General features: G+C 42.3%; 1 protein-coding gene across 1 annotated transcript; it reads right to left on the reverse strand.

Moving 5' to 3' along the window:
- Positions 1 to 1,455: 1,455 nt before the first annotated feature.
- Positions 1,456 to 20,578, reverse strand: AKAP3 (A-kinase anchoring protein 3). Its single transcript, XM_060026049.1, has 3 exons — positions 20,483 to 20,578; positions 8,615 to 10,927; positions 1,456 to 1,727 (listed from the first exon to the last, which is right to left on the reverse strand). The coding sequence occupies exons 1-3, from the start codon at positions 20,576 to 20,578 to the stop codon at positions 1,572 to 1,574; spliced, it is 2,565 nt and encodes an 854-aa protein (XP_059882032.1). The 3' UTR covers positions 1,456 to 1,571.
- Positions 20,579 to 21,426: the final 848 nt, after the last annotated feature.

The following is a 21,426-nucleotide window of genomic DNA, read 5'->3' on the forward strand; positions in this document are numbered from 1 at the left end:
AAATGACAGAAGCTGAGTTCCAACTAGTTTAAAGGACATTTATCGGTTTACGTGACTGGGGAATCAGGAGGGCTAAGTGTAGATACAGCAAGATCTAGGAGTTCAGACAAGATCATGGAGCTCAGACTCCCTCTCCTGCGTTAGTCTTGCTTCTTTTTATGGTTAACTTCACTCTGAAGACAAGCTCTGCCCAGAAGTTAAGGTGACCACTCTCGGCCAGTCAGAAGATGCAGTCTTCCTGCTGGTGGGAAAGTCTCAGAGGTGATTGGTCGGACTTGAACTCATCACTGTGTCTGAGATATTGGGGTCCTCTGATTGGCCAGCCTGGGTCACAAGCCCACAGTGTGGTGTGGAGTGGTGGCAGTGCCATGACTGATGCTTCTCCAGGGCCACGTGGAGTAGGACACAGCAGCTCTCCCAAAGGACGGAAGACGAGCAAACTACAGGACGCATCCACTCACCCACCACCTGCCCTTCTAGCCTTTACCTACACGAACTCAGTCTGTATATGGTTGTAATTATAGTACAGATAAATGTGTACCAGGCACTCAAGATCATAACGTCATAAACATCGTACATGGCTTCGTAGTTTTCATTTTAATCAGTGTGTAACTGTCCATGAAGGGAGACACCAGGTAATTGAAGCTATGGGTTTGGATGAGATCACCTAGGGAAGATGGTAGAGAGTAGCAGAGGGTCAAGAGAAAGTCCTGGGAAAGACAAACATGTAAGGGGTTGACAAAGTCGAGTAGAGCCCCTGAGAGACGTAGAAAAATAGGGAAACTAGAAACCAGAGGAGGAGGACGTTTCTAAAAGGAAGGATGGAGAATTAAAAATATCTGGAGAATGTAAACTTCAGAAAATGCTTCTAAAGCGGGGTGACATGGACATTAAGTCAGAGCAGTGTCAGGAGAGGTGACTCGTCCCAGGTCCTACAGCCAGAAAGGTTCAGAACTGGCAACAGAACTCAGGTGTTCTGGACCTTTTTTGTCACCGACTGTCTGCAACCACGGATAGAGCTGAGGTGGACAGTTGTGCTGCGGAGACAGGACAAGGAGCCAAGTCCTGGTAGCCTAATTAGGAGGATTTAGATTGGATACTGAAAAATACTTACAAGGTTATAAAGGGCTGAAATGACGCTTGATGAATTGTGGCTTATTTAGGGACCACTTGAACGCAGGGGAGCCACAAGGCACTGACGGGGGGATCCAGAGACAACAGGCCAAACGGCATCTGCTGGGGTCTCTCAGGCCGGCAGTAGTTTTCTTCTGCTATTAGCCATCGGGTTCTTTCTCCTTGCTGAGATTGCTTCACCTTACCGTCCCATTGGATGCCAAAGAAACAAAATACCCGAAGCCATGTTTTTTTTTTTTTTTTTTATGTCCTGCTCACATGGACAGGAAAATGCGAAATCCAGGGACTAGCACAAGATGACGTGTCTTGGATGTGAGTGGTATGAAGGTGACGCTGGGGCTCTGTGATGATACGGAGGGGGGGGCTGCGGAGGTGAGAAGGCAGGGAGGGGACGAGGGCCGGGCCCAGCGCGGGAAGAGGGGAGAGCAGCGGCCCCATCACAGGTTCACCATCAGCCAGTCCAGCAGCTGCAGCCGCGTGACGTTGCCCGCCGCCTCGTGCAGCTGTCGTTCCTTCTCATAGCGCAGCACCGACTGCAGAACCTCACCTACGCTGCGCCCTTTTTCCATGGCGGCTGCCGAGAGCTGAAGTAGCTGAGGGAGGGAAGGAAAGCAGTGGTGAGCGGCCGAGCATCCCACCGAGGGCGGGGAAGGGCTGCCGAGGCGAGGGCAAAAGAGCCCCTGCAGCGGGGGGGCCTCGAGGGAGACGCTGAGGAGATGTCCGTAACTGGGCCGCTCGCTGGCCTGTCTGACAGAAGAAAGGTGGTTACATCGCCCTTAATTTAAGTAACATCCCCCTGTCCGTGATACGGAAAATGTGATTTCCCACTAAGACTAAAAACCTCCTGCTCCCAGTGGGTGTTTGGTCAATGGTCTTCTTGCCTTCTCAGGATTCTAAAGTTCTTAAGTTCACTGTAGCATCATAAAACGGGCTCCATCATTGTCCCAAGACTGACAAGGGCAGGAGAGAAAGAGACAAAGGACAAATGTGGGTGCTGCTTTCCCTGCCCCATAGACCAGACAACACTGGGATGTTAGAGCAGGAAGGTGACTCAAAGATCCATTCAACCCCCACGAAAACGCTGCCCGGAGAGGTGAAGACTGTCAGTAATACAATGCTAGAAATTAGCGGAGGTAATACTCATACCCAGGTCTCTTCCCAAGCTTAAAATGAGAAACCATGAGCCAAAGCAAGTATTCTAATGTGAGCACAGTCCATTGCTATCCCACCCGGAATCCTCGCAGCAGCAAAGGAATCAAAGTTTATATTTTGTGCATTCCGCACCTGACTGTGTGAGAAAGTCAAAGGGCAAATGAACAGGCCAAAAATCAGGAACTGTTTCAGCGGAAATTCCGTGCAGACTGAAGTATTGCGTTGGCCAAAAAGTTCGTTCGGGGTTTCCCATCACATCTTCGGCTACACCCAAATGAACTTTTTGGCCAACCCAATAATGAGGATACTCCTGAAACAAATGGAAAGACAGAGTCTCCGCAAAGAGGAGATATAAAGAAGACCCAAATGGAAATTTTGGAACTAAGCAATAATACAAAATCCCAAATGAAAACTAAATGGACGGAGATGAGAGAGGAAACCCAGTCAACCTGAAGAAAGAGCAATAGAAATGCATCGCACTGAACAGGGTAAGAGACTGATTCAACCTCTTTCAAAACGACTGAGAAAATAAACAATTCCAAAAGGTTTACATCTATGTCATTAGAATCCCAGAAGGAGAGGAGAAAGAGGGGAGTACAGAACACGTACTTAGTGAAAGCTTCCCCTATTTGCCAACAGACATAACTGACACATTCAAGAAGCGTAGTGAAGCTGAAACAACATGAACCCAAAGAAATTCACTTCAAGACCCGCTGCAGTCAAATTGCTGAAAACTGAAGAAAAAGAAAAAAAAAAATCGAAAAGCCGTCAGAGAAAAATGGCACATTTTGTGAAAGGGAACAATTCGAACGACAGCAGGTTTCTCGTCAGAAACCATAGAGGACAGAGGAGGTGAAACAGCACTTTTTAAGCACTAAAAGAAAAGAACTATCAAACCAGAATTCTATGTCCAGCAAACATATACTTCAGGAATGAAGGTCAAATAAAGAAAAATTCGTATTAAATTAAGAGAATTCATTGCCAGAAAATGCACTCTTGTTGTTCGGGCAAAAGGAAAATGGTATCAGAAGGAAACTGGGAACATAAGGAGTGAACAAAGAACAAAAGAGACAGTCAAAATCTCAGGATAAACGATAAACGATTCGCCTCCATTCTTTAAAATGTGCTTTACGGTTGAAAGCAAAAATAACATTGCCTAAGGATTTTTGCAACTAAATACATAAAATAACTGCAACCTAAGGCAGAAGAGTAAAGGGACCTATATGGTAGGAAGATTTCTACATTCCAATTTAAGTGGTAACTATTGACTCTAGTTAGACTCTGAAAAGTTAGGTATGTTATTGTGATCCCCAGAGAAACCACTAAAAAACTGCACAAAGAGATGCAGACGAAAACACGATAGATTAAAATGGACAACTAAAAACTGTTTAAATAATCCAAAAGAAGGCAACAAAAGGAAAAACAGGAAAAGCAGAGAGAATAAACATAACTAACATTAAAATAATAGGCCTAAATCCAAGCATATCAATAATTAGGCTAACTGTAAATGGTCTAAACACACCAACTGCTGTCAGAATAGTTTAAAAAAAATGACCCTACTTACGTTGCCTATGGAAAATGGTAACGTGAACCACCTTATGGTAAGTATACTTTCGTAAGGAACTGTCAAACTCTTTTCCAAAGTGGCTGTACCATTTTGTGATATAGGTAAGTTAAAAGTAAAATTATGGCAAAAGACGTACCATGAAAACACCAATCAAAAGAGAGCTTGAACCTCAACGTTTGTGGTGATTCTGTCGGTATAAAGGGGGAAGAATTCAAAAGGGCCAGATGTCCATTTGTCTTTTCGACAAAGGTGCTGAAGACAACAGCATACCCACACGCAGAAGTGTGAATCTAGAATCTAGACACCTACCTCATATTATACATGAAAATGAGCTCAAAATGGGTCACAGACCTAAATATTAGAGCTGAAATTATTATTTAGAAGAAAAGAAACAAGAGAATCTTCATGACCCTGGTTATTAGGTCAGGGTTTCGCAATCTGGCTCTACTGACCTTATGACCAGGTAATTCTTTGCTGAGGGGCTGTTCTGTGCACTGTAGGATGTTTATAGCATCCCTGGCCTCTCCCCACTAGACTGCCCCTTCCCAGTTGTGACAAGAAAATACGTCTCCAGGCACTGCCAAATGTCCCTTGGGGGCAAAACTGCCTCCAGTTGAGAACCACTGAGTTAAGCAAAGATTTATCAGATATGACATCAAAAGCACAAGCAATGAAAGCAAAAAGTGATAAATTAGATGTCATCATTAAAAACTTTTGCTATTTGCAGCACTCCATTAAGTAAAAAGACAAGATACATACTGAGAGAAAATATTTGCAAATCATACATATCTGACAAAGGACTTGTATCCAGAATACATAAAGAATTCTTGTAACTTTATATTCTTGTAACCCAGTCAAAATATAGGCAAAAGACTTACACAGACAACTCATCGAAGAATATATATGAATGGCTAATGAACACATAAAAAAGATGTTCAACATCTTTAGTCATTTTAATGTATGTATGTCAAATTAAATCCACACTCAGAAACCACTATAACAGCTATAATTTAAAAAAAAAAGAATAATGAGAAACTGAAATCAACAAAAATTGCTGGTAGGAACGTAAAATGGTACAGCCACTTTGGAAAACAGTTTGACAGCTTCTTAAGAAAGTACACTTACCGTAAGATGCAGCAGTTACACTCCTTGTCACCCAAGAGAAATGAAAACGTTATGTCCACACAGAGATGTGCATGTGAATGTGCGCAGAAGCGTTATTCATAATAGCCAACTAGTGGGAACAACCCAAATGTCTGTTAACTGGTGAGCGGATAGGGAAAACATAGAAAATATTCAGCAATAAAAGAAATGAACTACTGACATATACTGCAGTATGGATACACCTCAAGAACGTTATGCTAGGTGTACAGAGGCAGATGTAAAAGGCTGCACAGTTTATGACTCCATTATGTAAAATGTCGGAGAGGCAAATCTGTAATGCTAGAAAGCAGGTTGATGGTTGCCTGCAGCTGGGGGTGAAACTGAGAAATAGCGCCTAGAAAATTTCTGAGACAGAGAAGTAAGGAGTCTCTAGTCCTTATCAGATATTAAAACATATTATAGAATTACAGTAATTAAATCAATATGCTATGAAAATAGTATTAAGCTAGTAAGAATAGACAAATGATTCAATGGAATAGAAGGCTTTGAAAAAAAAACAAAGATAGCTATCTGAGCTAGTGGGAAGCAACTGCATCGCACGGGGAGATCAGTTTGGTGCTTTGTGACCACCTAGAGGGATGGGATAGGGAGAGTGGGAGGGAGACGCAAGAGGGAGGGGATATGGGGATATACGTATATGTATAGCTGATTCACTTTGTTATACAGCAGAAACTAATACAACATTGTAAAGCAATTATACTCCAATAAAGATGTTAAAAAAAAAAAGACAGCTATCTGGAAAAAAAAAGAAGAGATTGCATCCCTACATCACACCTTATGTGAAAACAAATTCAACGTGGATCAAAGTTTTAAACATTTTTTTAAAAAATCATAAAGATACTAGAAGAAAAACATGGGGAAGTCTTGTTAATATTTTGTGGTAGAGAATGTTTTCCAAAATACGACACAAAATCTGGGAAAAATAAAAGATAAACTGTCATATTTGACTACATAAACATTTTCAAAATTCTGTATGGCAAAAACAACAAAAAACACCAATCAAAAGTCAAATGATAAAAATATCACAAAGGCTAATTTCCTTGTATATAAAAAAACTCTCAGAGATAAAGAAAAAAAGACCAACAACCCAACAGAAAAATGGGCAGAGGGCATGAACAAGTAATTCATCCATGAAAAAGGACTGAAAAATGGCTCTTAAACATATGAAATGGTATTCACCCTCGTTCCTAATAAGATATGTGAGAAGTAAGGCGACACTTGGCAAAGGTCAAAAGTCTGGAATGGACTGTTGGTTAAACTGGGGCAAGTAGACACTGTCATATGGTTGGTGCGAGCTCTATAAAAGGCATTGGGGAATACATATCCAACCTACAAGCACATGTTCAGATACATTTGAATCTGTGCATACGGCATTGCTTATAGCAGCAAGATACTGGTAGCTGAAATGTCCATCCATAGAAGAGTGGTTGCATACAGCACCTGCATACAGTGAATATGCAGCCATTAGAAAAGAATGTGGCAACTCTGCATGTTGCAGAAGAGCATATATACACATAGATAAAAGACTACCATGTGTGACTTAAAGAAAGAGAAGTATATGAAAGTATTAACTTGTACATGCATAGGCATTTCTGGAAGGATAAACAAGAAATTGATCAGAATGGTTTTCTCCAGGGAGGGCAATGGGATGGGAGATAAAGATGAGAAAAAGCCCTTAATTTTAAGTGTGCATCTTTTTTTGTGCCTTTGGATTTTGAACTATGCACACATACTTATTCAAAAATGGATGCAAATTTGTTTAAAGGAATTGGGCTCATGGGCATCCCAGTGTTACCAGGTTCAATCACCTGCATCGCATGAAAATGTTTGCATATGTTAATTAAATCTCTTTCCAAAAACAAATTGTGACTCATTTTTAGGTAGTTTCTTTGATGTATACTTCGTCCAGCTGTTCTTAAACATATACTGACGCTCAGAGCAAATCCACTCAGTTGAAGTTGGACACGCTGCTGCCCAACCCTTCCACTCTTCAAGGAAAGAGATGACAGTCTTTACTTTGGGCAAAGATGTGCGTGTGTGTAGAACAAGGAGGCCTGCAAGTCCACTGTCCCCATTTTAGAGAATTCTATCACAGACATTCTGATTCAAAATAACCTAAAATCAGAATGTGTTATGTATGATGGGGATGACTTAAAAGATGGTGTCAGAACAAAGCCCGTTTCACACTGTACACATGAAAGCTAGGCTTTTTAGATTTTTTGCATCAGTCTACAGCTTTTGTGAATACAGGCCCATCCGCTAATTACTACGTGCCAAAACACTTGTCTGTTGTACAGACTGGAAAAACTGTAAAGAGACAGAACTTGCCGAGGACTCTTAGGGATAAACCTAAGATTGATCTCCACGTTCTGTCCTTTAGCCCAAGTGGAACATATGCACACAAATCACCTGGGGATTTTGCTAAAGCGAAGACTCTGATTCAGTAGGTCAGGAGTGGAGCCTGAGATTCTGCACTTGTACTGAGCTCCCAGGCGATGCCAATGCTGTCGGTCCACAGACCGCACGAGTAGCAAGTCTACAGATGACACAGTTTCTCGCTTAGCCTGAGTGTGGCCTATTCTATATGCTACACAGTTCTGTGTCTTCCCGGTCATCAGATAAACCAAGTAACCCAGTTACGAGGGTTACTAATACCCCATATTAAACAGAGAAAGCCTCTTTCTCCACATCCTCTGGTTTCTAAGAAGATGAATGCTTTTTATAAATAATCCCAGCCTCTCGTGCCACCTTCTACTACTTAAAATGCCATTGTTCTACTTTTCTCAATTGAGGGAAAATAATAAAAAATCCTGAGTGTGTGTGTGTGTGTGCGTGCGTGCTGTGGAGATGGCCTCTCTTAATTCTCCCACACTAGCATGCAACGGCAACTACATAAACAAAAGCTTTCTGGACCCCAAATTTCCCTTCAGTGAGCAGTTCCAAGGCCTAACCTGGGAGAAGAAAGGAGTTAGAAGGCACACTTACCTTTACCAGTAAGAACAGTAATAAGCTGATTTTCCATCTGCCTTATTCTTTGGTCTTACTTCTCAACTGACTCAGAACCCACGGTGAGGGGAAGAGGGATGTTATTTATTGAATCCCTTCAAATCCCCAACACTTCCTAGACCACCAGCTAAGAGAGGAATGACAGGCTTGAAAAGGCCATCAGTCCACCCTTCACCCCCCCGCCTCCCCGGCCCAGCAGCACATCCCCAGGATGGGATGCTTCCCAGCAGCTCCTTCTCGTTCTTTGGGCAAAGCTGTCATGCAGAATTCAACCTGAGCCCAGACCTTAATCTGATTCTTTCACCAAGTCTCTTGGAGGTTCCTTATTTGTGCACTTCCATCAATATACGCAGAAAAAAAAAGAGGAAAAAAAATGATTTATCTCCCTTTTACCATTTGATACGCCTCCTAGCGGGCAAAATTGAATTTTAATTTACCCATTATCTCTACCATGAGGCATGAGCTTCAAATTTTTACTGTCCCCATTCTACCCTTCTCGTGGCTCTCTTTCCATTCAGAAAGAAAAAAAGAACTTAAAACCCTAATTAACCCCTAAAAAATCTTCCCAAATTCCCGATTCTACTTCCTTACCTTCTCCTGGATTCCTTCATCATAACCAGCAAAGTACAACACGGGGACATTGAGCTCAGAGGCGGCCACCCATTGAAGAACGGCTTGGAGTTGCTTGTTCTGAACCGTATCGGCTAGGTTGTGACTGCTGACAATCACTTTGGGTGCTGCAGACCCTTCGGGGAGCGGTGCTGATATGCCTCTCAATTCGTTGTAGATAGTTTCATAAGCATTCTTCAGGAGGATCTCTGCTGCCCCTGTGCCCTTGGTTGACAAACACTCATGTAGACTATCTGGGGAGGATGAAGTTGGCCTGTTGGTATCCCCAGACTTATTACTTTCTACTTCTGCCAATGGAGAGTCACAGGACTTGGCAATAATGAGACACAACTTCATCACTGAGTCCATCAGATGTTCTACCATTTGCTTGTTCATGTGGTCATCTAGCTGGTTAGCAACCTTCTTGGTCAGCCCAGCAAAAGTACCTCCAGCCTCATCACCTTCATTTAGTTTGATGGGAGAAGGACTTACAGGTCTTTCACACTGGGGACTGTCTTCTTCCTTAGTTGGCTTGGGTTCAGAGCTACGGTCGCTCTTGAAAATGGTCTCACCGAGTAAGTTCCGGATGAAGTTGAAGAAAACGCTCATTAGATCCTTCTTTTCTGCTGCTTCTTGGTCAACCCCCATATGAGGAGACCTAAGGCCGGACTCATCAGAAATTGCAGGGGACTTGCTGGCCTGCAAGTTGGTGCCGCCAGCAGCTTTAAGGAGACTCTGTGCATCCATGCTTCCCCCCTGGGCCAGGTGGTACTGAATCAGAAGTAAGGCGGATACGATCAGGTCCCTGGCCCAGGACTCAGAGTCATGCATAAAATTCTCCAGTTTCTCTGGGTGATGCGTAGAGGGACTGAGGTTGCTAGGATCGAGAGGAACTCCCGAGGGAGAGTCTGGCGCAGGTTTATGCTGTTTGTTGGAAGCTGCAAGCGGTGCACACTGGAGGTCTGGAGATTTTCCTTCTTTCTGCTGGTTTTTATGCCACAGGGACAGGCCCTCTTGGATGATGTGCTCGCCCAGAGTTTCAACACAAGTCTTCTCCTTCTCGGGTTTGGGTGCAGGAGAGCCTATTTTTTCCCTCAATTTACCTTCAGATTTCATGGATGCAAAGCTGACGTTTCGGTTTTTAGGGTCACTCGTTCCTTTCACGGACATGAGGGAATAACTCTCAGACTTGTCCTTGGTTTCCCTGACAGTCTCAGGAGGTTTCTTGGCAAATATCACCGAGTAGAGTTTACTCAGCATGGCATCCATGATATCTGTGGCCTTCTGGCTTCCATGAACGAAGAGACTTCTTTTCACGGCCGAGACAAAGTCCGTATCAGTCATGAGGGCCCCTGTGACGTCGTGGAGGTTCTTCATGAAGGAGTCGATGAGATCTGAGACCACCTCTTCCGCGTGCTTGATCAGGACCTTCTTTAGCAGGATGGTGGCAATGGTCGTGTCCTTCACTTGGATCTTCAGTGTCTTCATGATGGAGACCATCATATCAGACACCACACTGTTAGCATAGGTGATGATCCCTTGACTGACAGAAGCTGTGAAGTCATTGGGCTTTTCCTGCTCTCTCAACATCTCTCCCTCTGCGGGTAAGGACCTTCTGCCCTCTGTGGCATCACTTGCGTTACAAGATTCAAACACTTCCTTATAGAAGAAAGACTTCTTAGAAGAAGGCTTGTCGTCTGGACCCCTGCTTTCCTTGGTGCTGTCCTTGATCTTCAAAGCACTTTTGTATTTTACATTCATGGGACTCTGTGATGTTCCTGAGGCTCTGTCATAGGAGCCAGGAGCCTTATCCGAGGTGGAGTTTCTGGAACAGGCAGAGACAGTCTCGTTCACCAGCTCTGATGCCACCTTGCTCAGGCTTTTTTTGGGTGCGGGCTTATCCCCCACGTACACTGACTGATGGATGCATTTGCTCTCAGAGCCGTCAATCCTCTCGTTGATCTCCTTGCGGGCCATGGCTATGACGAGATTTGTGAGGCGATTGGCGTAGAAGGAAACTTCGTCTACTGAGCTCCTGTTACCAGCGTGGGCACTGGGGCCCTGACAAGGGTTCTCTCTGTGACTCATCTCAAAATGCAATCTCCCTGGACTGCCCTTGCTGGTGGTGTTATAATAGTCCACACAGAAACTTTTGTGTGGGTCTCCTGAGTGGACCATTTCCCCACCTACTGATGCTTCTCCAGGCTTGAATCTAACATCTTGGAACTCTGCTGTGCTTTTCTCCAGGTCTCTGCGGAGCCAGCTGAGCACCCTGATGGGATCATGTGAGTCTTCCTGAAAAACAGACAAGGATTCATCCAACTACAACAACGCAAAGATATGGGATATTCAGGACAACCTCAAAGAGCAGTTACAAAAATGGTCGCCTCTCTCAAGTCTTAACTGCTCCGTCAGCCCCATAGATGTAACTGACATTTATTGAGTGCTTACTAGGTATCAGGCACTGCTGCAAGTATTTTAGGCCTGTTATCTCATTTAATATTATTCTGGCAGTAAACTTAAATGCTAGCTCTCTTATTACCCACATTTTACAGAAGAGGAAATTGAAGAACTGAGAGATTTAAGTCAGTTTCTTACCTCAGGTTATACAGCTATAATCATTGACGGAGGAGGAATTCCAACCCAGGCAGTGACTCCAGGGCCCATGCTCTTGGCCACTGCACTATACTGACTCCAAAAACAACTGTCCTTAAGATATGACTGTCAGGGCTCCCCCAGTGGCTCAGTGGTTAAGGATCCACCTGCCAAAGCAGGGGACATGGATTTGATCCCTGGTCCAGGAAGATCCCACATGCCGAGAAGCAACAAAGCCCGTGCGCCACAACTCCAGAGCCTGTGCTCTCGAGCCCGTGAGCCACAACGACTGAGCCCGTGTGCCACAACTACTGAGGCCCACGCACTTAGAGCCCATGCTCCGCAACAAGATAGCCACTGCAGGCTTCCCTGGTGGTGCAGTGGTTAAGAATCCGCCTGCCAACGCAGGGGACATGGGTTCGAGCCCTGGTCTGGGAAGATCCCACATGCCGTGGAGGAACTAAGCCCGTGTGCCACAGCTACTGAGCCTGAGCTCTAGAGCCCAAGAGCCACAACTACTGAGCCCGCGTGCCACAACTACTGAAGCCCGTGCGCCTAGAGCCTGTGCTCCGCAACAAGAGAAGCCACTGCAATGAGAAGCCCGGGCACCGCAATGAAAAGTGGCCCCACTTGCTGCAACTAGAGAAATCCCGCACACAGCAATGAAGATGCAACGCATCCAAAAATAAATAAATAAATAAATAAATTTTTAAAATACTTTAAAAAAAGAGAGAGCAGCCACCGCAATGAGAAGCCCGTGCACCGCAACCAAGAGTGGCCCCACTTGCTGCAACTAGAGAAAGCCCGTGCGCAGCAACAAAGACCCAATGCAGCCCAAAAAATAAATTAAATAAATAAATTTATATATAAAAAAAGATCTGACTGTCAGCAGCTACAGAGGTAGCATTTGAGCTGAATCAGAGATTTCATGTATTGCTACTAATTGTTATTTTTTTATGGTTGATCTGTTTTGTTTAGGTCTCTTTATTCCAGCATAGTTTTCAAAAAATTAGAAAATTCAAGGACAGTTGTGCCCAATTCATCGCTTTACTGGGCTACACAAGCACAATGTGATATGTTCAATGGCTTCCAGTGGACTCTTTGACGTGACTTAAGTTAAAAATCTGATTTGTAATTGAGGACTTAGTATCTGTGGAGAATTTATTAGTTTTGAGTGAATGCAGATTCTTCGGTGGACATTAGCTGTGATAAGCACATGGACATATTTATATGTTCACCTACTGTAATCTACAATCTTCACTTGAACATAGGCTAAAGTAAGAATGTATGTAAAGGTATCCTACTTACCATCAAATGTAAGGGATCGTTGTAATAACGAGTTATATCTATCTGGGGATGACCACAGGTACTGCCCATCTTTAAAGCATAATTTGCTATTTTAACTACCAAGTATCATAGAATTGCTGGCTACTATTTGTTCAATACTTAGGTCTACTACCAGGCACCGTGCTTAGTGCTCTATGCATGTTATTTTATTTAATTCTCATACATACCCTGTAAGGTGGGTATCCCTCTACCAGTTTCACAGGTGGAAAAGAGGCTTAGAGAAGTTAAATACTGACTAACATCTCACAGCTACTACACGATGGGGGCTAGGATTCAAATCTAGTTTGGACTCTAAAATTGGCACTCTCCACCCCTACAGTATTCTGTTATGTTTGGATGACTTGGGAAGAAGAGAAAAGCAGCTGGACCTCTACAGGCTGGTTTAAGTTGCTTGTGGGCTACCGAGCTTGGTTCAGAGTCCTCCTAAATGGTTCTGCTAATTTGAATAATAGCTACTATAAGGAAATTTGTGCTCTAGTAGAAAACTATGCATAATCTATAGCATACCTTTCCACATTTTCTGATTCTGATTCTCTCAGAGCTATTTGATAACTCTGTAAACTGTAGATAACTGATAGCAATGCAATATAATTCTTGTCTACACACATGTTAATTCTGACCAGGGAAGAATTACTTACTGTCTCTCCCACTGTGGAAAAGGTCAGTTTTGCTTCCGTTTGCACATTCACTTCAATATTCCTGATCTATATATGTCTCTTTCCTTTGATTCTCCTTTGAACTGCACCAGCTCCTCATTAATGAGTTAAATAAAATCTTTCACGATTTATTTTTATATTCATAGGAGAGTCATTATTTCACCTTTCTCTGAAAATGATCTTTTAACAGTTTTGGAAGTCTCTGCCAGATGTCCAGCAGCTTTGCCTAACAGAGGTAAACGTCATCATGAGGATGGTGTACCAGGTGCGTCTTTCCTTAGGCCCCCAGAGGTGAATCCAAAGGGCAACAGAACTTTGCAGACGTTCTGTTTTTTAGTTTTAATTTTCCTCTCTACGAATTTTGGTTTTGGTTTTCATTTTGGTTCTTCCATGGCCAATAATCACCAGTGGCAGCAATGCTTGAGAATGTGGTTTTATTGTATCACCATTTGGTGATTTCTTTAATGGATTAATGGTTTATAGAGATCTATTCTCTGTTGGTGACAGACAACAGAAAATCTATTTTGCTAGTATTTTTTGCCTACCTTAAGCTCAAATCAGTTTGGAATTTTGTGCCTAGTTGGAAGGAGAAGGGTTCTTTAACCTCCGGACAGGTGAGTTTGGGGTTTCTATGTTTACCTTTGACACATGACTAAAAGTTTTTTTTTTTTCCATTGACATATAGTTGACATATAACATTACATGAGTTTCAGGTGTACAACACCTGTAATCATTCGATATCTGTATACGTATTGTGAGATGATCATCTCACAACAAGTCAAACGTCCACCATCACCACACGTAGTTCAAAAATTTTTTTCTTGTGCTGAGCTCTTTTACGATCTACTCTTTTAGCAACTTTCAAATATACAAAATACATACTACAGTATTATTAATTATAGTCACCATGCTGTACATTATACCCCCAGGATTTATTTATTTTATAACTGGAAATTTGTACCTTTTGACCTCCTTCACCCATTTTGCCCACCCACCTCTGGCAATCACCAATCTGTTCTCTGCACCTATGAGTTTATGTGTCCTTTTTTTTTTTTAGAGCCCACATATAAGTGAGATCATATGGTATTTGTCTTTCTCTGTCTTACTTATTTCACATAGCAGCTATTGTCACAAATGGCAAGGTTTCCTTCTTCTCATATTCCACTGTATATATGAACCACATTTTCTTTATTCATTGCCCGTCAATGGACACTTGGGTTGTTGTCCATGTCTTGGCTGTTGTTAATAATGCTGCAATGAACACAGAGGTGCAGATATCTCTTCGAGATGGTGACTTTGTTTCCTTTAGATATATACCAGGAAGTGGAATTGCTGGATATGGTAGTTACTATTATTTTTAAATAATTTCCTCATATGATTGTAAGATTAAATGAGATAATGTGCGCAAAATAATCTGTACCCTTGAAATGGAATGTATCAGACAGGTAGTACTCCTTAAACATGTCAAGTGAAGATTAGACTTCAGAAGGGTAAGAGAAGAGGAGGAGAAGTCAAGATGCTTGATCGTAGGGTAATGTGGTGAAACACGGTTAACCAACTGTGGAGTACTAGGGAATATAACTTGACTTCCTACGTGTATGGGAAGTAGTGCTCTGGGTGAAAACAGAAGTGCTGGAAGAGAGCATGGCTAGGGGTGTGTCCTGCAATTCATTCCCATCAGCCTGGGTGGGAGGTGTGAAGAGACTACTGAGTTTCCATATGAATCTTTTAAAAAATTATTTTTCTGAACCAAAGGTCAGTAACAAGGGTGAACTTCTAAAAGGACAAAATTTAGTTTTAAGAAGAAGCTGTAGGAAAGAGAGCTGCCTGTATGCATGTCTGAGAAAGGGACAGAGAAAAGGTGGTGGAGTCAGAGCAAAGACTTCCAAGAAATGGAAAACTCAGTGGGTTCCAGTGTACAAACTATTCACCAGGGGGACCAACCTGATAGCCCACTTTGCGGAGGTGATTTAGGGGAGATGAATGATGTGTATCATAAACTATAATAAAACAATTCAATATGTATATAGTGTCTGTGTGTAACGTCATTTAGAGAGGGCATTTGATGAGCAGCCTTCTTTGCAGTGACTCAGGGACTCAGGCTCTGCTTTTGCATGGTTTCACCCTCCCTTAGGGACTCAGAATCTTTCCTTTGAGCCAGTGTATGGGAAACACCAGAGACTGTGGAGGATTGAATGAGAAACTTTTGTTGTCCAGGCCTGCAAGTGACAAACATCACTTCTACCCATATTCCATTTGTCTTTGCCTTTTTTTTTTTTTTTTTGTGGTACGCGGGCCTCTCACTGTTGTGGCCTCTCCCGTTGCAGAGCACAGGCTCCGGACGCGCAGGCTCAGCGGCCACAGCTCACGGGCCCAGCCGCTCCGCGGCATGTGGGATCTTCCCGGACCGGGGCACGAACCCGTGTCCCCTGCATCGGCAGGCGGACTCTCAACCACTACGCCACCAGGGAAGCCCTGTCTTTGCCTTTTGAAATTGTGATTATGATGTACCCCAGTGTGGGTCTTTTGATTTCATCCTATTGGGAGGTCACTGAACTTCTGGATGTTTATATTCATATCTTTCATTAGATTTGGGAAGTTTCCAGCCATTATTTCTCCAAATATTCTCTCTGTCCCTTTTTTTCTGTCTTCTCCTACTGGGACTCCCATGCTGCATGTTTGTTCTCTTGATGGTGTCCCACAGAGCCCTTTGGCTCTGTTTCTTTTCTTCAATCCTTTTTTTCTTTCTGTTCCTTAGAGTTGATCATTTCCATTGTCCTATCTTCAATTTTGCTCATTCTTTCTTCTGCCTGCTTAAATCTGCCTTTGAATCCCTCTAGTGATATTTTCATTTCAGTTATTGTACTTTTCAGCTCCAGAATTTCTTTTAGTTTATCTTTAGGTTTTCTATCTCTTTATGGATATTTCCACTTTGTTCATACATCATTTTCTTGATTTTCTCCACATCTTTCCCTTGGTTCTTTGAGCATCTTTAGGACAGTCGTTTTAAAGTCCTTGTCTAGTAGATCTGCCACTGGGTCTTCTTCAGAGACAGATTCTGTTGATTTCTTTCTTTCCTTTGAATGGGCCATACTTTCCTGTTTCTTTGTATGGCTTGTGAATTTTTTTTGGTTAAAAACCGGACATTTGGGCTTCCCTGGTGGCACAGTGGTTGAGCGTCCGCCTGCCGATGCAGGGGACACGGGTTCGTGCCCCGGTCCGGGAGGATCCCATGTGCTGAGGAGCGGCTGGGCCCGTGAGCCATGGCCACTGAGCCTGCGCGTCCGGAGCCTGTGCTCTGCAACAGGAGGGGCCGTGACGGTGAGAGGCCTGTGTACCGCAAAAAAAAAAAAACACTGGACATTTGAATCTACTGGATGAAAGTTTAGAATTGAGGCTCTAAGCTGTTTATCAGTGTTTGAATCATTACGTGTCTGCCATTCAGAAAAGCATTAAGTGTAAGTAATAATGTCTTCCTACCTCCACATGGTATTAACAAGTTAATATTATAACGTTTCTTGAGCAAAAGAATCTCTATTCTGACTGGAAAAAGTATTCTTATAGAGCCTAACTCAGAAATATTTTAGGAGTCTAAGTTCACATAGTTGGGTAAATTTTTGGTAAATAAGATTAGTTTAATAACTTTGGTTTAATAAAAACAGCTACATCTTTTCTGATTTACCAGAGTTAGGTATAACATTAAGTATGCGTTTTTATTTTATGTTGATGTGCTCTTCATAAACTTATACAGGTTATGCAGATCCAATCAGCTAGTATTACTTGTACTTAATGTTTAAGATCATGAAAAATATAAATGTGTTTAATCAAATTGAATATTTATCCTGACCAACTTTGTTTCAACAGTTATTATGTTTTATAGTATGTCAGCTTGATGATAAAGTTCCAACATCTTCATGTAACTTAAAACACTGGACTGGTATTAAATTGAGCTAATTAATGGATATTCACTGGATACTTAGATCATTTCTAAGTAAGGTAGAACAGTGAAACACTAATAGCTAAGCATAATTTATATGCTTTTGCTTTCTATTTTTATTACTATAGAGAGGTTGAATCTTTGGGTCTGTTAATGAATGTGTTTGTTTTTGCCACTTAGATTGTGTAAGGGATGTGTATGTCTGTAGACAGTCGTCCTGTCTGGTCCATAAGCTCTGTTAGTCTGCACTTCAGCTGCTATGTGACAGTTCACCATTGTAAACCTCCTCTCTCCCAGGTTTCTTTGTGAAATAGATTGGAAAGTACTTAGGTTAAAAATTATGATTAATGTAAGTGGCTGAGACTCTATTTAGGAACAATAGTTTCACAGGAATCCAACAGAATGCATGCCTATTTTTCTAGGGACTGCAGGTGAAACCTGGTGGAGAGAGTTTCTTAGTTTTGACTCCCTGCTCTCAGGACAGCAAACAATGGAGGCCTTTAAAAGCCAATTTGGAACTTCCCCGGTGGTCCAGTGGTTAAGAATCCACCTTCCAATGCAGGGGACGTGGGTTCGATCCCTGGTTGGGGAACTAAGATCCCACATGCCACGGGGCAACTAAGCTCTCGCACCACAACTGCTGAGCCCACGTGCCGTAAACTACAGAGCCCATGGCTCTGGAGCCGCATGCTGCAACTAGAGAGAAGCCTGTGCACCGCAGTGAAGATCCTGCGTGCTGCAACTAAGACCCGGCGCAGGCAAAACTAAAATAAAATAAAAGATCCTGTTAAAGGCCAATCTGTGACTCCTTATAAAAAGTTCCAGTAAAGCAAACTTAAGGCTTATCTGGTTGCTACAAGTGTATAAATAATCAGACCAAATCTGACGAGACTAGCCTTATTTTGTGATCAAAATTTATCTTATTTTGAGATTTTTTCAATAAAAATGGAGGTAAGTGTAGGAAAAACATTTGTGCTTCAATAGAAAACTATGCACTATCTATAGTCCATAGTCTGTAGACTGAGCATTGCATATAGCCGTCCACATAACCTGATTCTGATTCTGTGTGAGCTACTTTGCAACTCTGTAGGCTGCAGATAATTGATAGCAATGCAAAATAATTCAACGTGTCTACAAACATGTAACTTCTGTCCAGTGGAGGTTTAGCTGTGGAAGAGGCCAGTTTTGCCTTGATTTGCACATTCGTTTCAACATTCCTGATCTGTAAGTATACCTTTTAAAAAAATTCTCCTTTGCACTGGCTGTAACACGTCTCACCAATTTCCTCATTAATTAGTTGAAAAAATCTTTAACATGCATTCATTTTTGTATCTAATTAAGAGTCTTGATTTTGCCTTTTGAAAATTATTCCTTAATGTTACCTACTTTTACAGATGGGCACACTATTTGCAAATAGGCATGTTTCCAAAATTAGGCTGTAACATGTACAGTCTTATTATAATGCAGACGTAGATTTTACTTTTCAATCCTTTTCACAGAACATTAAGGAAAAACAACCCTCTAGCACAGCAGCGAGCTTCGTGATGGAGTCTGAAGAGCTGTGTTAGCTTGGTGGGTTTTAGCTTTTCAATTGTCTCTATTTACGTTTTTTAAACTAAAATGTGTGCACCCTATGTGCATGACTCCACTCAATCCAGAAGAATTTTGCAGAAGTAGCTGATGAAGTCAGAGTGACTGGCGGAAAGACTAACCCTGTTTCTTTTTCTGTTGATGGAGTTGACAATCAAACACCCATCTCCTCCAAACCTTTTGCCCTCTTGCATCCTTTAACTTTCTTATAGACTAGCATCTTGAACAGTTGGGGAAGGTGGATGCCCCATTATTTCTGAGTCTTTCTTAATTAAGAACAGGGAAAATTTTCATGGCCCTGAAGGAGAATATGAAAAGGGTTAAGGGGTTTAATTTTCTCTCCTCAGCCGTCTTCTGCTTCAGTAGCTTAGTGTTAAGTCAACACATACACCTCCCGTCCTATTCTTCACGTCTAACTCAATTAAACATACTTTATAAAATGTTCCCTATCTCCCACTTCTAAATGATCTGTTCTGTAAACACCCAGAGCAATTGCTGTCCAGAAAATCCATTTGGCACACTACCACGAACTTCTTATAATTGGTGTCTACTAGTTATTTAGAGCACATGCGTATTTTTTATTTTCCCAAATGAATGATACGGTCTACGAGGACAGAAACTTTAACTCTTTACTACATCCGCTAGAGTGCTTCTCACTTATTGAAAAATTGAGAAATTTTTGTTAATTTAATATTGAAACTCATTTTTTTGTTGTTTTTCTAAAGAAAAGGGCAGAAGTAAATAAAAGATCTAGTGGAAGCAGTTTTGGTTAGCACTCATTCTACATTAATTGGATATCTAGTATGTGTATGTCCGAATGTCTTAATGTAGATTTGTTAATGTTTTCTTTCTTAGGCTATATAAGGCAGACCAAATAGACTGTGGACAAACAGAATATGGATCATGTAACATTACATGCAAGTAGATGTTTGATAAATGTTAGTACTAAGGATGAGGATTACAATGGGGATTCCATTAGATTGTGAGATCCTTAAAGGGAGAGAATTCTAATTTATTTTTCTATCTATCTCTGACCCTAAGACTCAGCACAGTGTCTGTGCCAGTTATTCATTGTTGTCTCTCAACTCCAGGTCCACCCTTTTTTGTCTTGCTTTGTGACTCTGGAACTGGACTCTTTAAACACTTCTCCTTTGGCAGCTGGCTTTGTTGACCTAGGGCACTGGAGGGGCACTATGTGGTCATCACAGGTGGGAGGCGTTTCCCTTCTGTCCCCCCTGTACCCTCTGGCAAGTGTCTTCAGCACCACTGGGATGCAGGTGGCTGTCCTGTTGCAGCTCACTCTCTCCAAGGAGATCTGAAGCAGCCTTGGTTGAGGGCGAGGGAGCTTTCGTGAGCCTTAGTTTCTTCCTTGCTTACTCTTTCAGCCTAGGGGTAGTAGCTGCCTTCTGCGTTTGCTGCTTCTGGAACTCTTTGAGTCTTCTTTCACAGCTTTTAGTAGTTAACTTAGTTAAATACTTTTCACTGAACAGGTTTTTAATATTCAGTTACTGGTGCGGTTTCCATCTTCTGACAGGACTCTGACTTACGGTGCCTGATACTAAGTTGAATGATGTAGGCAGAATGACAATATCACTTGTTCTAAAGGAGTTCATCTTTCCCCCAATAACTTCATCTTCAAGAATAAGAGGTGGTGGTGGAGAGAATAAAGCTACTCTTAATGGCACAGATTCCTGACTCAGTACTTATAAGGCGGCTCACACTTACCATTTTCCAGTCCTGGGGTAGGTCATCTCCGGGGGAATAGACATCAACTTTGCAAACTCCAGTTTGGCTTTGTAACCAGTCAACCCTATCCGACATCTGCAAGAAGAAAAAAAAATGAGAATGGGTCATCAAAAGGGCTAGTTATACGGAAGGAGAAATAAGGTAAAAGGCTGAGATGTGGAAAACAGGTCTCCACAGAGACCTGTCCCAAGAGCTACTCCACACCCACTTAACTCTGGACCTTTTCATCCTCAGCTCCCAACTGCAGGAAGATTTCTTAAGCATATGTATCTCTAGTGCAGAGGCCAGAGGCTGGTGTATTCTAGAGGTGCTTGATATAGATTTGCTCATGAATGAACCTAAGCAGACGTGTCCTGCTCTCTGTGTCCTGGCTTGACAGACCCTCCAGATCTTGGATTTTCAGTACAGGCTCAAAGCTCAATGTGATCAGAGTAGAATTAATTTACTTGTCCCTCTCTGTTCTTGCCTCCACCAACTTTTTACAGTAACGTAGGCTTCACTGTAATTAATTCCTAGAGCACTAACTTGCTTATATTAGCAGCAAGTCTAGTATCTCTTCCTTAAGATTAAGGGCTTCCTTAATCCCTCTTCCAATTAGCCAGGGGTCCTGGAGGAATTCTCATTCTCCAAGGTTCCACCAAGTATCTGAATGCCAGGAGAAGGGAGACGTCATATGCACCATCCAAAGGGCCCTGGAGGCAGTGATGTCCTTTCGCTGACGCTGATTTTTTCATAAGCTTTCCGACTCTTTGCTCTGTTCCCTAACCTCTGTAATGGCACCGCCATCTACCTGGTCTTCCAGAAAGCTGAAATTTATTTTACATGTATTCTTCCCTCCCAAGCCTACTATTTCTCTCTTCTCTCATTTGTAGTCATTTTTCTTGGAAGAATTGCTTATACTCGCTGCTCTCACTGCCTCATCT

This window comes from Delphinus delphis, chromosome 11 (assembly GCF_949987515.2).
Source record: "Delphinus delphis chromosome 11, mDelDel1.2, whole genome shotgun sequence".
NCBI lineage: Eukaryota > Metazoa > Chordata > Mammalia > Artiodactyla > Delphinidae > Delphinus > Delphinus delphis.

Bases quoted from the DNA above. Each gene is read 5' to 3' on its own strand.
- AKAP3 (XM_060026049.1), bottom strand. From the start codon at position 20,578: ATGTCGGATAGGGTTGACTGGTTACAAAGCCAAACTGGAGTTTGCAAA. The intron at 10,928-20,482 runs GTAAGTGTGAGC...TCTGTTTTTCAG, and splicing joins TACCCCAGGACTGGAAAATG to GAAGACTCACATGATCCCAT. The intron at 1,728-8,614 runs GTAAGGAAGTAG...TCCCTCCCTCAG, and splicing joins ATGAAGGAATCCAGGAGAAG to CTACTTCAGCTCTCGGCAGC.